Source organism: Triticum aestivum, chromosome 7B (genome assembly GCF_018294505.1).
Source record: "Triticum aestivum cultivar Chinese Spring chromosome 7B, IWGSC CS RefSeq v2.1, whole genome shotgun sequence".
Taxonomy (NCBI): Eukaryota; Viridiplantae; Streptophyta; class Magnoliopsida; order Poales; family Poaceae; genus Triticum; species Triticum aestivum.
This window is the reverse complement of record NC_057813.1, coordinates 390,441,678-390,457,639: the sequence shown is the minus strand read 5'-3', so window position 1 is coordinate 390,457,639 and position 15,962 is coordinate 390,441,678. Positions and strand designations below refer to the sequence as shown.

Here is a 15,962-nt window from a genome sequence, read left to right as displayed (position 1 = left end):
TAACCAAAGTTTAAAAGGAAAAAGTGTTGTATGTGTTGTTTTTCCGATGATTTGGGTCTTGGAACACCTGAATAGGCAAGCACAGTATTGCAAGTACGAAAATATGAAACATTGCTAATAACTTGACTCATATACATGATAGTTTTAGGTCATACAAGCAGTGGGGAAAAGAAAAATAGTCTATATGTGATGAAGCAAACCCAAGTCAAATAGGTAATGCCCATACAACTAAATTCATTACAATGGATGGATTTCAGTCCAAAAACTGGAAAGTAAATATGCATAACAGAAGTGAATCGTAGAACGTGGTTTATACAACTTCATGAATATACTTTTTTTTATAAAGACTTCATGAATATAGTTAATATCCTGGTAGTACCATATCCATACTACTTGATGTAGTAAATAATCATATGACAATCACACATGAGTTGTAGGTTTTATTGTTTCCACTTTACAATCCGAACAAAACTATATAGTTGATCTGCAAGTAATTACATGACACGACAATGGCTTCGACAAATATCCATCTTTTATGGCATAAACACATATATATTGATTACAGTCAGTAGAGAAGTGATGGTAGCTCACTCTATAACATCGTCCACACCAGGAAAATATGGTAAAGCAATCAGATCCCATGACAAATATGATATGAAAATCTTGGAAAGAGAACATCTTTTGTGATTCCTGTGCTTAAATCTCGTCTACAACCAGTAGCCATCACCAGTAGGATCCATGACTCATCCCCACCTTTATTGGCCTTCCGCATGTCGAGGGTAGAGAAGGCGACAAGCAAGCGATATTAAACCTCGCCATCCATGAAGTGTATCGACACACACACGATAATGTCTAGGGATTATGAATAGAAAACTACAGAAGCTAAAACAAATAGTAGAATTTCATATGGAATACAAAGGCAATATTCACATTAAATCCAGAATGGACAGCTAACTTAAGTAAGAAACAAGTGGAAACCTGAAGAAGGACCTCATATGAATTCCAATAATAAATTCCTAACATGACGGTATGAAAGACCCCGCCACGAGAACTCATGTCTGCTGGGGGAGTGATAAATGAAATATACCTGCAAAAATTATTTTTGTAAGTTGGTGGAAAGTCCAGTATTCTAGGTAATCACTAAGCAGACAAGATATCATCTATCAGCCGTCTTATGTGAGTTCAGTTGTGGAGTGTTCATTGTCGTTCAAATAAGTGATGCAGATATGAAATGAGCCTAATAGACAAAACCAATTTCTATGCAACGACTAAGTTAAGATAGCCTTTCTAACATTTTGAAAAGGGGAACATAGGTCAGGAGCACACCACAGATTCTTGCTCGTTCAAATAAAGGGATTTTGCTGAATTATTATACTATAATTTGATGGATAGATCACATACTAAGTGTTTTGAAACGACAAGTCATTATCCCGTCAAAAGAAAAAAAATGAAGCAAAGACCTTTCTCAAATACATTCAGCTCGGCCCTCAAGAACAGTTGCCACAACAACTGCAAGCACCAGTCCCACAAGCACCAGTTGCTCCTACAGTCTAGATCATACAGTTTATTTTGTATATCCACTACATGAAAGAAATGCCTGGAGATAAAAAGGATATCTCACTCAATCACCATACATAAGAGTTATTAACATTATAGGCTAATAATCTTTTGGAGGACCAAAACATGTGTAACATTTTTATAACATATAAAGATAATGCAGGGAGGGAAAGGATTTCTTATGCTCAAGAACAATGCATATCCTACAAAATTTAACGAAGATCAAATGGATATTAGTTATAAAAGAGGTACACCTTTATCAACTATCTCCTACTCATATATCAAGCTTTCAAGTACATCTAATTTCCAGGTCTGGACAGATTCAAGCAACTGAGAGCATATCACCCTTTTTGGTTCAAATTAAATGGCCCAATCTTCCATCAGATTTACATGGGGCTTAGAGTTTAGAACAGACTTACAGTTGGATAATGCAATACATCAATACCTGTAGTTAAATCCATCAGTTTTGGCACATTTGTAGAAACATGTTTCTCCGCTGATCCGCTATCATTTGTTAATGCACCTTTTGTCAGTATGAGCAACAAACATCAGCTAGAAGGAATTGCACAAATGTAGGTACCACAACTCTATAATGTAAACAGTTCATAGCAGAATACACACAACGCCATGAGCAGATGTTGAAAGTGCAAGATCTTATATAGAAGGTTTTAACCGTGCAATGTTGAAAAGCATAAGATATTAACAGTATGTTGTAGAAAGGACAGTACACCGCAAAATAATGTCGTAAACTTAAATACTAAACTTTTAAAAATCATTTAGAAAGAATAGTACACCATAGAAAAATAATGCAATACATATAGACAACCTAGCCACTCCAACTTAAAAAGAATCAAGTCCCAACTCCACAACACATATGACCATTACAGAACCAATTTTTGGCCTTACCGTCACATGGCAACCAAACTAATCCTCATTTATTTTAGGAAAAACCAACTACTCTACTGATCCTTCCTAGGCACAACTCAATTAACCGGCTGGTTAGCCAAGCATTTTGTGCCTGCTGCAATCTTCAAGTATATACTGTAACCAACTTATTTGTTGATACTAAGAGATGTAAAAAGAAGCTAGAGTAGCCAAGGTTTAGATGTTGTACCAGTCAGAAGCAAATCTGAACTGCTCTGCTTGGAAGAGCGTCAGATGGATCCAGCCATCATTGGCCAGAGACGCACCAAAGTACAACCTTACAGCCCTTTTTCATCTCCTCTCGTCTCCTCGGATATTAAAAATATTGTGTATTTAAATTTCTTCTTTAAAGCATAAGGAAAGCTCGATGAGAATTGAATAACTTCCTAGAAATAAATAAGTGACAATTAAACGAGGCACACAGGCAAGGCCAAAACTTCATGATTTGTATGCCTTCTTTTCATTGACGGTGATGCTTACTTTAGTGTAGCCCGGGTGAAAAAGAAAATAAACTTGTGCCTTATGGATAAAAAATTTCACTACCTAGACTAATGATCCAAACAAAATCACCTCTATGGACAAAAAATTCCAGTAGATAATTGACAGTAATGTGTATGATGAATCATGCATATCTAGCTCTATATTAGCATGTCAGGGAAAAAATCAAGAGATTTAAGGCAATATATCTCAGGGGATAAGATGCATCTTTCATGTCTCAGTTAAAAAAAGCCCCAATATCACCGGTAAAAGTGTTTGTCTTTGCTTCAGTTTTCCTGACTCCCCCAAGTGCTTGTATAGTTGAAAAATATATTATAAGTGAATATAATGAAACAACAAGAAACTTAAAATGGTCTAGCAATTAAGTACTACATCAAACCGAATAGGAACAAACCAAATATAAACAAAGAAGTGCAATGCCCTTTTCCTTATGGTGGTGTTCTTAGTGTAACATACAAACCAACAACGTCACCTATTTTTATGCTACATATAGACTGAAACAAAGCAAGATAATTTAACCTGATAAGAAGTATAGTGTAGCTGATTTAGAAATTGAGAACTGGCCATTCCAAACAAAAATGGATAATCCAACACCAAATAGTGATGCCTCCATCAATCAAATCCATGGGAATTTTCCTGCAGATATCAACAAAAAAACAAATCTCAGAACACGGTACCACTCAGTAGAAATCCAAAAACTGCACTGGGCAATGCCATAAAAAAAGTCAGACCCCACCGACCATCATTACACCATAATGTAAGTTTTGCATTTTCAGTGTTATGATCGTTCATACATATATCATCTACACTGCAGTTCTCTAGAAATAGACCGAGTTAATCATTCTGTTCTACAAAAAGATCTAAATCACCACTGCCGAGTATCCACGCTCGAACTAAAACATCAATTTGTAGCTAATCCCCAAATACAGATAGTAATCTGACGAAACCAAAACACTGCATTCACCAAATATGGATAACTGAAGAATGGAAGGGGGGCGTATGGTACCTGTAAAAGTAGGAGATCATGGCTAAACACGAACAACACACACGCATCAAGCAGGGCAGTAGGACCATGGAGAACAGGGATTTGGAGGAAGTTACCTTGCCGGGGCGGGATTCCTGGCGGCAACGATGGAGGTGACTCACGGCGGCGACGGAGGTGACTCGAGGCAGCGGCCAGGGTGACTCCACGCAGCGGCTAGTGAATCGAGGTGGCAGCGGCGGCGAGGCCAGGGCGACCTCGATCCAATCCGTTGCCCTGCTCTTGTCAATCGAGCGAGCAGGGTTAGGAGTGGATTTCTGTTGTGCTACGGCTGAGCTCTGTCGCTGCGTATCCTCGACATGTTGACAGCGTCCCTTACGGCGCATCGAGGGTGGTGGCGTTGGAGAGGAGGGAGCGGGGAGGAGACGAGGTGGAGGCGGCGCGGGCTCGATGCATATGAGTTGTAAGTACTTAGCAGTAAATAAAGCAACCACCCATATGGACCTGCTTGAAGACTAACAATTCATATGCTTCTTCCCCTTTTGTTAGTAATGACAAAAAGGTTTGAAAACATACAATATCTACTCATTCCCAGTTGGAGACGAAGTTGGAGCAGCAGGATCGACGTTGGAGTTTGGTGGTGCAGACGACCTGGTGCAACATGATTGTGCTGAGCAGTGAGAGCAGGTGAAGTGGCGTCATCTTGTTCATCAACGACTCTTTCAGCAATCGTTGCAGCTGAGGATGAGTACTCAAAATCTTCAAGGGAGGGTGTGCGACACCAACTTGCATTTTGCAAAGGCCTGGAATCAAACTTGAAGTGTTCAGTGAAACCATCTACGTGAAGATCATCTTCAGCGCAGAGCAAAGTGAGACTCTTCCAGGAACGGCGGCAAGCTTCATGAGAAACAAACGAGTTCATGGTGGCTAAGTTGCGGATGCGATTGACATCCACCAAGATACTCTTCATCTGACGCTTTAGCCAATCATGATGATTGTCATGCTTTTGATGTAAGGCCACAATAAGCTCACGGTCATTGAGAACACATGGACGCTTCTGAGGCCTTTGGGCAATGGTGCTTGCAGTGGCTTCAGTGTTTGCACGATGCGGTAGGCGCAGATTTCCAGCCAAGGGATGGGTATGAGTTGCAGTATTTGGCACATGAACGCCTTCAATGGGCTGTGCGAAGCTCTGGAACTCAGCATTCTGAAGGTGGAGGGGCTTCTTTGCAGGCTCAGGGTAGATGGCTTCAACAGACATATCAACCTTAGGTAAGAAGACAATGTGATTGCGGGTTGAGGGCCGATAGTCAATAGATGAATGAAGCTTGATCAATCGCATCACCCATGAAGCATAGAACTTCAGACCAAACAAATCAACCCCGAAAGCAGCAAGTTGACTGACGAAGAAATCCCGAGTGTTGAATCTGATGCCATTGACAATGTAGAACACCAAAGTCTTCATGGATCCTTCAAGTCTGGCTTCAGATGAATAGCCTTTGATGGGACAGAGAGTATGCCTCAGAATGTGATATACTATGCGTGGCAGATACTCGAGGTCCTCAACAAAGAATTCCTTTGGATATTCAGCGTCTTGGGGCAAAGGCTTCATCATGCTAAGCATCTGGCTCATGTTCGGCTCAGGCTTCTGAAATATGCTCCGCAGTTCATTCTGATAAAGCGAACAACCAGGTTCATATAGCTCACCTGGAGTGGGCAGGGAAGTCAGCTCAATTATATCCTGAACTTTGGCTTCACGATGCACATCTCCTGTCATCCACTCAAGGATCCATGTCTTCAGATCCCTGTTGTATCCGCGAATATGTACAGTGGCATAGAACTGCAGTAGGAGCTCTTCATTCCAGTGCTCTTTATCAGTGACAAATGCCAGAAGACCAACATCCCTGAAGCAGTCAAGGGCCTCTTCCAGACATGGCAGCCCAGCCATAGCATCACAATCCAGATGCCTATGAGGGAATATTCTGTCTTGATTCTATAGAATGCAAGAGTAATAGCTTCTCTGTTGGTGGCTCCAAAATCTGTCGGATGAGATTCTTGGCTTCTTGTAGGGGTTCTTGGCATTGTCAAAGAAAGTATTGTCTTCTCTGAAGCTGAGCACACTGAACGAGCCATGTGTAGTTACGGCACTTGGAAGCCTTGGCATATGCGGCTTTGGCTTCTGAACTTGAGGCCTACTCTCCACATGATAGTCATATTGTGGTCCTGGAGTGGTAGGGGGGATCATGATTGGCCAACGAACTGTGACCAACTCCCCGTCATGATTGAAGGCCGTTTCCATGGGGTGAGGCCTTGGTGGAGGAACAGTGCCGTCAGTGAGGACCGACATCACATAAGCTTCAGGATTCTCATTGGATTTAGGCTCCACATAGTCTTCAGCCAAGACAGGGCCATTGGCTTCAGTAGCAGTGTTGGTGGCAGCCTCCTTGTTCTCAACCTCCATTTGGTCAACGACCGGAGGGTCAGGCATGATCACATTCTCTTCAATAATGACTTGATCAATAACAGGGGGTGTGGCTTCTCTTTCTCTTTCTTCTCTTCTTTCTTCTTCATTGGCTGATGCAGCCGGAATGTCTTCAGTAGCTTTAGCTTCAGACGTTTGAACAGTCGTAGAAGGATTCTCTTCAGGGAACACTTGACGTGCCACTGAGCTAGATTGTTGTGAATCTTCTTCTGGAATGGTGGACATGGAGACACATGGCTTGAGACCTTTGTGAAGCCGTTGAAATACGGGCGACGCTTTTGGAGATGGAGTGGTATCCATGTAGTTGTCGTCATTAAGTACCGGATTGGCAACTTGTGCTGGTGGAGTGTGGGGTGTTTCATCTTGAACAGGGGTTTCTTCTTGTGGGCGCACAGCCCAGGAGTCATCTTGAGTGATTGGCGTCAATGGATGACCAATGCTAATGTATTCGCTGCTTGTTAGAGCAGGCGATGATACCAATTGGTGATCGAGTTGAGGAAGTACTTCATCATCAACTACATTGTCTCCATGACCAATGTCTTCAGCTGCGTTGGGGTCAATAGGAACTTCTTCAGATACTGGCGCCTCTGTGGAAGCAGGCTCATGGACAACGAGATGGTGCTCGCGATTTGTAGAGGCAGGATATGCAACAGAAATGGGATCAACAACAAGAGGCTCAGAGGCAGCAACACGACTTTTCTTTGAAGACTTAGATCCCTTAGTCTTCAACTTTTTCTTGGAAGGGGCATCATCAGATGCATCCTTATGCTTGCGCTTCTTGGCTTCAGCTTCAGCTGCCCTTGTCTTGTTCAGCTCTGAAGCTACTGAGGTGACCTTAGGCTTCGAGCCTGTCATGCTCGCAGGGAAGCCAATGCTAGGTGCTTCCTGCCTTGGTGCTTCAGTTTGTGTCACAGCAGGCTTCTTTTGTTTGGTAGCCATCTTGGGATCAATGCCAGGGCACCCAAAAGCTTTGCGCTTCTCAGCTTCATTGTGTGCTTGAACACATTTCTGTGCGAAGTACTTCATGCGCTTTCGTGAGCCTTTAGCCTCATTGCGCTTCTTGTGAAACTCTTCCTTGAGGTCATGCAACATCTTCTTGAAGATTTGAACATCTGCCATGCTGAGCTTGGTCATGTTCTTCTTGAAGTGAGCCTTCTCATAGTAATTTTGTTCTTGGGCACAACAATCTTCTGAGCCAAGGCCAACTCATTAGCAATGTCTCCATGGAATGTGACGCTGATGTCCACCGGAAGATGAAGATCATCAATGCTAATGCCCTGGTCGTCGAACCACTCATCAATGAAGTTTTTAAGAATGTCAACATTAAATAGGGGCAGATCGTTGAGGATTTCTGCCTCTTGCTTGCTCTTGATTAGCATCTCAAGGGCATCATCACCAAGATCTTCATCGCTGGACAGATCAATGGTGTCATCCTTGTTGCGCAGAATAGCAAAAGCAGTGAGAGGTTGCCCAATGGCCTTCTTGGGCAATTACTTCTTGGTCCTCTTGGACATGCGAGATAAATCTTCAGACTGCACACTGGATTCAGGCGATGCAGCATTCAGAGGCTTCCTGGTTGAAGCTTTTGGTGAAGCAGATGGCCTTGAAGCTTTTGCCTTTTTCTTCTTCTACTTTGGTGGTGAGAGAGCATCATCAGAATCAACTTCTCCAGCAGATTGCTCCACAGCTACTCTCTGGGCAGCAATATGAGACAGAAGCCCGTCAAAATTGGTGAAGGGGCCAATCTTGTTCTCATTTGCTTCACGAGTCCCATCAGGTCTTGGAGCGGAGGGGCCAGGGTTGAAGTTGAGGCCAAATTCCTTTTGGTTCTTGACAGCAGAATCTTTTGCAAACTGATAGTTGCGCTTGAAAAGATTGTCTTCACGACGTCATAAGAGAGAAGAAGGGTCGGCATTCGCAGGCTGTGGTCCTCTGGTCATACAGGGATAGAACCCTTGAGCAATAGCTTTAGCCTTGTCCTTTGGCACCAAGCCGCGGTATAGACAATCACCCCATGGGCGCTTGATGGCATTCTTTTCAGCATATTTAGGTGTCACAAACCTGTATTTGAACCATTACTCTGCCCAATATCTTCTGATCCACTTGATCAGGTTCTTGTGCTGGGTGTAACTCTCCTCAGGGTCAGACTTGTGTAGATTATACAGATCATTAGGCAAATCAAGTGTAGTGTTGCCATGGCGTTGCCTGCCACCTTTCCGTGCAGACTTCTCTGAAGCCATAACGTTCAAGCTGATTGGCTTCAAAACAATAAATGGCTTCCGTCTGCTGGTCAGACAGGAACTGGCTTCAGGAGATTGGATGTGACGCTGTAAGTATTCTGCAAATGAATGCAGACTATGAGAACCAAGGGATTCTCCCACGAACATGTACCTGTGACAATATTAGAGATGCGAGTGAAGGGGAAGAGGTCATATGCATTCTCAGAAGATTTTGAAGATAAATCAGTTTAGAAGACATGGACCTCATAGTGCGAAGACATTCACTTATTTGAAGAGAGTTGGTTCCGGATTTGTACGAATCCATGAATAAGTACAAGTGAGGAATCTAACTAGTTATGAAGTATAAGTGAATATACTTGGCATGATATGAGATGCAGATGAAGACAGATCCAGATTTGGAAGTGAAGAAACCACTTTTGGTTGAAGTGGATGGATTTGACGGATCAGAAAGGCAGTAAAAAGTGAGTTTTAATTACCGCTAACGAATTGATAGACGAGGTAGAAAGAGAGGCCGAGCAGTTCAATCTCCCGCGCCCTAACTTGGCGGCGGAAGACACCTACGGCGACGGAGAGGACGAGGTTCGCGGTCGGCGTGAGGATGGCGTCGAAGAAGTCGTGGCAGCTAAGCACTTCGTCTCCGCCGTCGACGCGAGCTAGTGGAGGTGCTAGGGTTTGAGCAAGGTGGCAAGGTTGGAAGAACAGATATTGACCGCAAGGGGTGAGTATTTATAGGAAAGAGGAGAGTGGCACAGCGCAATTACGCAGGTGCCCCTGGCAGTTCACATCTGAGAGATACGTGGCCTTCATGCAACTTATTGGAAGTTGTTCCATGTTCCCACGCACGCCTGGATTGTCGGGTGGTCGTTCCGGCTTCTCCGGTATTCAGACAATAAGGATATAACATTAAAAACAGATTTAAATGTTTGTCACTTTGTCCTTTGTTGACAAGGACTCAAAGAAGACAATCGGCAAGTTTCAACACAATGCATATGATTTGGACAAATAGAATTTGAGGAAGAAGCACAAAAAAGGTTAGGGTCCGATCACATTCACTTAGATCAATAAAGATTCAAGAATGAAGACATAGCTATAAATGAATATTGTAGAGGACAAAACACACACATATATATATATACTATTAATAACCCAGGGTGAAGAATAAGTAATTCTTCACCCCAGTCGATCGACGACCGAGCCACGTTCAACCAAGCCACCCACCTTTCGTTTGATCGAGGCAAAAGCCCACGTCCCCTCGCCGTAAGATGACAACTGAGTTGAGGTTTTTTTTTTACGTTTGATGAGGCAAAAGCCCACCATCCCCTCGCCGTAAGATTACGACGGTGTCGAGTTTTTTTTTACGTTTGATGACTTGACTCGATGCCCTGCCCTCTTCCCCTCATTTTTTTGCTAAAAAAACCTCCTCGTCTTTTGCCCACCTCCCAGTCTTTTCCTGATCTGCTGCATACGGTTTCGATTGTATTGACGGCGAACGGCGGCCTGGTGCTCGGTGGCGATTTGGCCCGGAGTGAAGCCATGTTTGGCATATGCTAGAGGGGCGGTCTGGTCTCGGCGTTGGGTGGTCGCTGGTCAATTGGGGCGGCGTGGTGTGCGGCATCTGCATAGGTCTTGGGCCGCGCCATGCACGGAGCTGGGGCTGGTGATCCTACCGGAGTTGTGGCAGGTGATCGCGGCAGCGCTGCATTGGGCTACTACATGACAACCTTGCCGCTGTTTGGATTGAAGTTTGGTTGGCATGAGTGCACGGGAGGAGGTGAGCAAGTCCAATTTTAGTGATTTCCGTTCCAAAATTCCGATTAGGTTCGTTTCCTTTGTGATGTTCTTCCCAAGTTGATATCCGTGCATCTGGGTGCTCCCGATCTGGTTGCTCCTGCACCCCTTGAAATCCCGATTTGACTACCAGCCTATGGATCTATGTTCTCCCGGTGGTGGAGTTGAAGGGGCTCCAGGCTAAGGACTTGACCGGCAAGCGGGAGGCCACCACAATCAGCGGCCATCTAGCCATCTTTGCCTGCTTCAATAATTTTCAGTTGCTTCAATTCCTAATCTGGTTCGTAGTAGACGTGCAGATAGTAGAATCTTGTCTCCGATATGGTCGGCTGGTTACGGCGACTGTTCAGGTGATGTTCACGGCAGCACTGGTTCGACCATGACCACTTTGTGCTCTTCTCCACCACTGCTGCTTGCTCCGTTATGCGCTGGTGAGTTCAATACAAATTGCTTCAATGGCTTGTGTGTGACCGGGCTTGATGACCTGAAATTGTACTTATTTTGCTGAAAAAGGGTTTCCCCCCGCTTTATAAATAAAGCACCAACACTTACATCCAAGTAACCGATACAAACGCACGCCACACAACCCAAGGCAAGAAACAAGAATGCCGGGCACCGACACACAACTTCAACGACTACCACAATGAGAGATCGTCCGGGAAGAAGTGCAACGGACCACGCCGGACCGAGGGTTCCAAGACGATGCCTCCAAGAAGGGCACGACCACGGACCGTCGCCATCGTCCGATCCAAAGATCAGGTTTTCACCCGGAACACGACGGGAGGAGTGAGAGCACCACGACGGAGCCTACAGGGAGGAACACGACATCCGTGGACGCCGCCACCGTCGACCCGTGTACGGACAGGTAAGTGATGAACCCCGGTGCTCCACCCTACCGCTGCATCCCCGGTCGGCCAACCACCTGCAACCATGCCACCCAAGCGGCCGTGGTTGCACGCCCGCATCCGAGTCGCGCAGTCCGCCTACAACCGACGCGACTCCCACCGCCAGGGCCGCCGCCCCGCCACCGGACCACCCCGAGAAGCCCCAAAGGTCACGTCTTGGACAAGATCCATGAGCCCAACCACCTCAGAACCGTCGGCGACCACAGCCTCAAGGGGAACCGAGCCCAGATGGCCGGGGGAAGGGGGAGGAGGAGGAGGAGCCCCCGAGGCCGAATGCCCAGATCCGCAAGACAGCGCCGGCCACCGCCCGCTGCCGAGGAGGAGGGCGCACGGAACCGCCGAGCTGCATCCATGAGAGGCCACCGGGGAGGCCTTCCCGCGCCGAGCGCCGTCCAAACCCCAAATTTATATGTTGCTATTTGAACTGAAATCTCATTGTAAGTCTTGACAAGGTGAACGATGCAAAAATAGTGTACTGACTATCTAATCGTTGTTAGGTTTTCTCCTCTCTATTTGAAGGCGATGATCTTGTGGCAATTGGTTCCATTTGACTTGGCGCCTGCACCACCGTATACACAAGTTTCTCCAGTTTATTCAGCTGGTTTCCTCTGTCATAATTTCAAAGAAAGGTGCTAGATCCAATTAGATGATGTAAAAATCACTGCTAGATTTCAGGAATCTCTTACTGTCAGCATTCTCAGGTAGCAGAGATCGCCAATCATCGTTAAGATTTTTTTTCATGTTTTAGCGTATATGGTCATTGTGGCATCCCTTGCATCATCATTGAATCCACATGTTCCAAAAAGTGCCCTGCAAATGTACCAAAGAGTGTATTAGCATCATCATATACCATCGTAAGATACTATTACAAGTGATAGTTTGAAGTAGATCATGCTTCCTCCTTCATTATCATGTTGTTCTAACATCTCGGTTTAGTTGGTCCAGAGATACATTTGCCATTCATGTTGATTATGCAGTCGAAGCTTATCAATTCATCGCTGACTAGAAGCTTGTCAATTAATTTAATGCTGAACTTTGTAGTTTTGATGTAGATAACTCTCTGCCTGCAAAACAAAATGAAGTAGTTTAGCTCCCATATGAACGTGTATTTAGAACATTTTTTGGAGGTTGAGCTTCAAGAAATTGTACTTCTTTTGCATGTGCTTATACCTCAGATTTTTTAATGACAACTGAAAGATTTTGTCTCCAGTGTGATCTCGTGATTATACTACTTGTTCAATACAATGAAATCTTACCTTGGGGAATACTTTTCTTTTCAAGATGGAATTTTGGTACTTAGTATACTCCTTACTGTCTTGTTTTCTGGCTGGGCTCAGAATATCATTTTCTTTATCGAATGCTGTGACTAATGGAATTTTTAGTGCACACCCCGGAAATTTTATTTATTACTCCAATTATCTGTGTTTTCATTTCTTGTTTGAAACTCCTCGAAATCAAAATTACTAACGCTTCACCATCTGGTGAAGAACGGATGCATCAACTCTCATTTGATTCACAAAATGATAAACTGTCCCGTTACCCCCCCCCTTCGGTATTATTCATATACTTGGTTTACAATTTAAAATTATGATCTATTTTCCTATTTTAAAATCCATACTCAATGTTGCTAAACACGTCCAAATGGTGAACAGGTTTTTAGTACAGTACATGAAAGGCTAATTTTATTCTGGTGAAGAGATATCCTAGTTTTTTTCATACTGCAATGGGCTTGAGTTGTTTCTGATTTAAAATTTTTAATGTGGCGTTCTCATGCAGGCCTTAGTTTCTTGGTTTTGTTGTTCGCTGCAGTCCTGGTATAATCCTTTGTTTTTCTATATTTGTTTACCACGTCTGTATTTACACCTGACTTTGTGCATTGTGCCATTAATGTTACATGCCTGATCACGGGCAGCTGTGTGAGCATTGTACAACTGCACTGAAAGTAAAAGTTGCTACAGCAATTAAGCGCGACCTAACTATGGCCTGCGATGTTGTTGAGCAATATAAAAGCCCGACATTACCTATTATTTGTTCAACATCATCCTAAAAATGCATATTAGCTCCTAAAATAAGTTTGTAGAGCACGAATTGCAATCTACTCCTAAAGGAGTACAAAATTAATGAGCTGCCTGCTGAACCAGCAACCGAAGATGTGGGTGGTGCAGTAAGACATACGTCAACCATCTATTACTTAAACAAGACTCCTATTTGTCCAATTTTTACTTTTGATTAGGGATTGCATATTTAATATTTACTTTTTCCAGCAAGTAATTTTTTCCTTGGGTTTTGCTTCGGATTTTATATTATGTGAAGTGTTGGTTTTGCTCATCCTTAACCCGTTCTTTCTCCCCCCGCAAAAAAAACCATTCTTGTAGAGCTACGTATTAAAATAAGATTAATTACTTCTTCCTTGGGGTTTCTCTACCACTGCCATGGACAAGCGATCATTTAGTTCGTTGTCATATTTATTTAGTTCCTTGTAATATGTCGTTGATGGATTATGGAGTGTACATTTCAAACTAGTGTTCCTCTTTTCAGCGTACAGTTTTCCTTTCTTACATTTTCTAATGCATCAGGACAGAAACAGGACAGATCGAGCTGCAGAGGTGTGTGTACATGTAACAAGTTTCCGAGCTCTGGAACTTTTTCGGTAATCGAATCGTTGTTGAAACTACATTGTCATCCAGATGAGGATGTTCAGAAGGCTAACTGGAAGTGCATCTTGGCAGAAATTGTGGGGTCATGCAGATGGGGATTTTGCAACCTCTAATTGGAAATTCAAATGTCTGCGTTTTGGCCAGACCAGTGCCGTACTCAAGATTGACGTGAGGCTGTTCTACTACAGAAAGATAGTTTTGTCTACAGATATAGATTTGTTTAGATGCTACTTTGTCTAGCAGCCTATTGAATTTATTGCTTTATGATTTATGTGTGATGAACTCACATCGTCTTTGTTCGTTGTAAACTGGTCTAGTTATGTCACGAAATCCAAGTGCTTTTCGAGTAGTTCTTATGTGGTGGAATGCACAATTCCAGAAACTTTTATGTCTTGACTGGAATGCTTAGGAATCTTTGTGTGGTATAGAGCTAATGAGTTGAACACACGACTTCATGATCTGGTAAACAACTGTTGTACAAAACACCACAAGAGAATGGAGAGTAGGAATCCAAAACAAAGAAATCCACATGATTTTTGTAAGATACACTCAAGTCGACTGTGATTGGCATGCCTATCACAAGCTGTTGAAAATGTACACAAATTAGAAGAACAACCTTCCAGTGGTACTTCTACAAGGAAATTTGACAAGCACTCAGAGGAGAGATTTTTTCGATGGAATAACTCAAAAGGTTAATGCACCGCACGCCAATCAGGTATCCACTATACATCACATGGTGAAATCATTGCCTCCTTGTTACAAAATTCACTTGCATTTATATATTTTGTCAGACTAAAAAACAAAGACCTGCTAAATGACATGTTCGATCCATGTCATAGAAAATCAAAGGTCTTCTATTGGCACTGGCAGCTTTAGCCAGGCTTCTGAACTTGTGGCAAGCATCGACAGGTCGAGCGGCTACACGTGGTTGTGGTTGTGCTCGTCCCCGTAGGTGCCATGAGCGTCCCAGCATTGCGACAACACCGCACCACGTGCTTCCTCCAGCACACTCCTTGCTGCTGCTCCATCAGTAGAAATCCCTGCACTCTGTTAGTTCGTATTGAATTACTTGATTCAGTTAGAAGCTACAATGAAAGGGTGCATATCTCGTCTTAAGTTAGATAACTTGGATGAAAGCCCTATAGCACATAGCTGATGGGTCAAACATCTGAAGCTTTGATACTATGAACGCCCAACAGTATCAAACAAGAAATCAACACATAGATAACTAGAGTAAGAAATGAAACTGTGGTGCTTCCATTAAAATTTCTTTTAGTGACAACATTCTAAACATAAAATGGCATTCTAAGCAAGCAGAACAATGCAGCCAGAAAACACGGAAATAAGGAGTATTTTGTACTAAGTACCAAAATTTCAGGTTGACGGGAAAAGAAATATTTGTAAAAACTGCAAATAGCCGTACACATAGATTTATTTTATATTTATAGAACAAAGTATCATCATGAATCTCAAACTGAAGACAATGGCCTGCCAAACTAAATGAAGCTTGTAGTTAGATCCATGCATAACAGAGCTGGAATATCTAAATACATGTTCATATGAGAGCTGCTTCATTTTCTTTTGCAGGGTGAGAGTTGGCTGTTTCTGAACTACAAAATTCAGCATCCATCTAATATATTGATATGCTTTAGGTCGTCAACAAATGTATTGATGCTTTTCTATCCTAACCTGTACAGAAACTGCAAGATCTTTTGTTCTGTATTGTGCAAGCAATCTATGGACTAGATGCAGGTGGGCAAATGTACAATTTTCTTTTGAGTGTTTTACAGATTGCAAAAGGAAACAAGAAAACCGAAGCAGACGCTAATTTGCATTACTAATTGTGGCAATTCATCAATACATTTGTTGAAGACGAGAAGCTTATCATCGTGGGGGTGCCTTTGGTGATAGAATTTGTACCTGAAAGTT

At 43.2% G+C, this 15,962-nt stretch overlaps 1 protein-coding gene and 1 long non-coding RNA gene across 13 annotated transcripts; one reads left to right on the top strand and one right to left on the bottom strand.

Moving 5' to 3' along the window:
• Positions 1 to 476: 476 nt before the first annotated feature.
• LOC123162870 (uncharacterized) lies at positions 477 to 4,411 on the bottom strand. 4 transcript variants are annotated; one of them, XR_006481521.1, is made up of 3 exons: positions 4,081 to 4,411; positions 1,461 to 3,615; positions 477 to 1,087 (listed from the first exon to the last, which is right to left on the bottom strand). It is a non-coding gene; the product is annotated as an uncharacterized lncRNA (long non-coding RNA). The 4 variants fall into 4 exon arrangements; XR_006481523.1 differs by having other exon boundaries at positions 477 to 1,597; positions 2,003 to 3,615; XR_006481522.1 differs by having other exon boundaries at positions 477 to 2,080; positions 2,672 to 3,615.
• A 5,574-nt stretch (positions 4,412 to 9,985) lies between these two features.
• Positions 9,986 to 14,406, top strand: LOC123156911 (uncharacterized). 9 transcript variants are annotated; one of them, XM_044575104.1, is made up of 4 exons: positions 10,010 to 10,454; positions 10,771 to 10,902; positions 13,953 to 14,026; positions 14,106 to 14,406. In XM_044575104.1, the coding sequence occupies exons 1-4, from the start codon at positions 10,322 to 10,324 to the stop codon at positions 14,271 to 14,273; spliced, it is 507 nt and encodes a 168-aa protein (XP_044431039.1). In that variant the 5' UTR covers positions 10,010 to 10,321; the 3' UTR covers positions 14,274 to 14,406. The 9 variants fall into 9 exon arrangements, 1 of the variants encoding a protein (XP_044431039.1); XR_006478524.1 differs by having other exon boundaries at positions 10,018 to 10,454; positions 13,958 to 14,406; XR_006478521.1 differs by having other exon boundaries at positions 10,028 to 10,454; positions 10,985 to 14,406.
• The last annotated feature ends 1,556 nt before the right edge of the window (positions 14,407 to 15,962 follow it).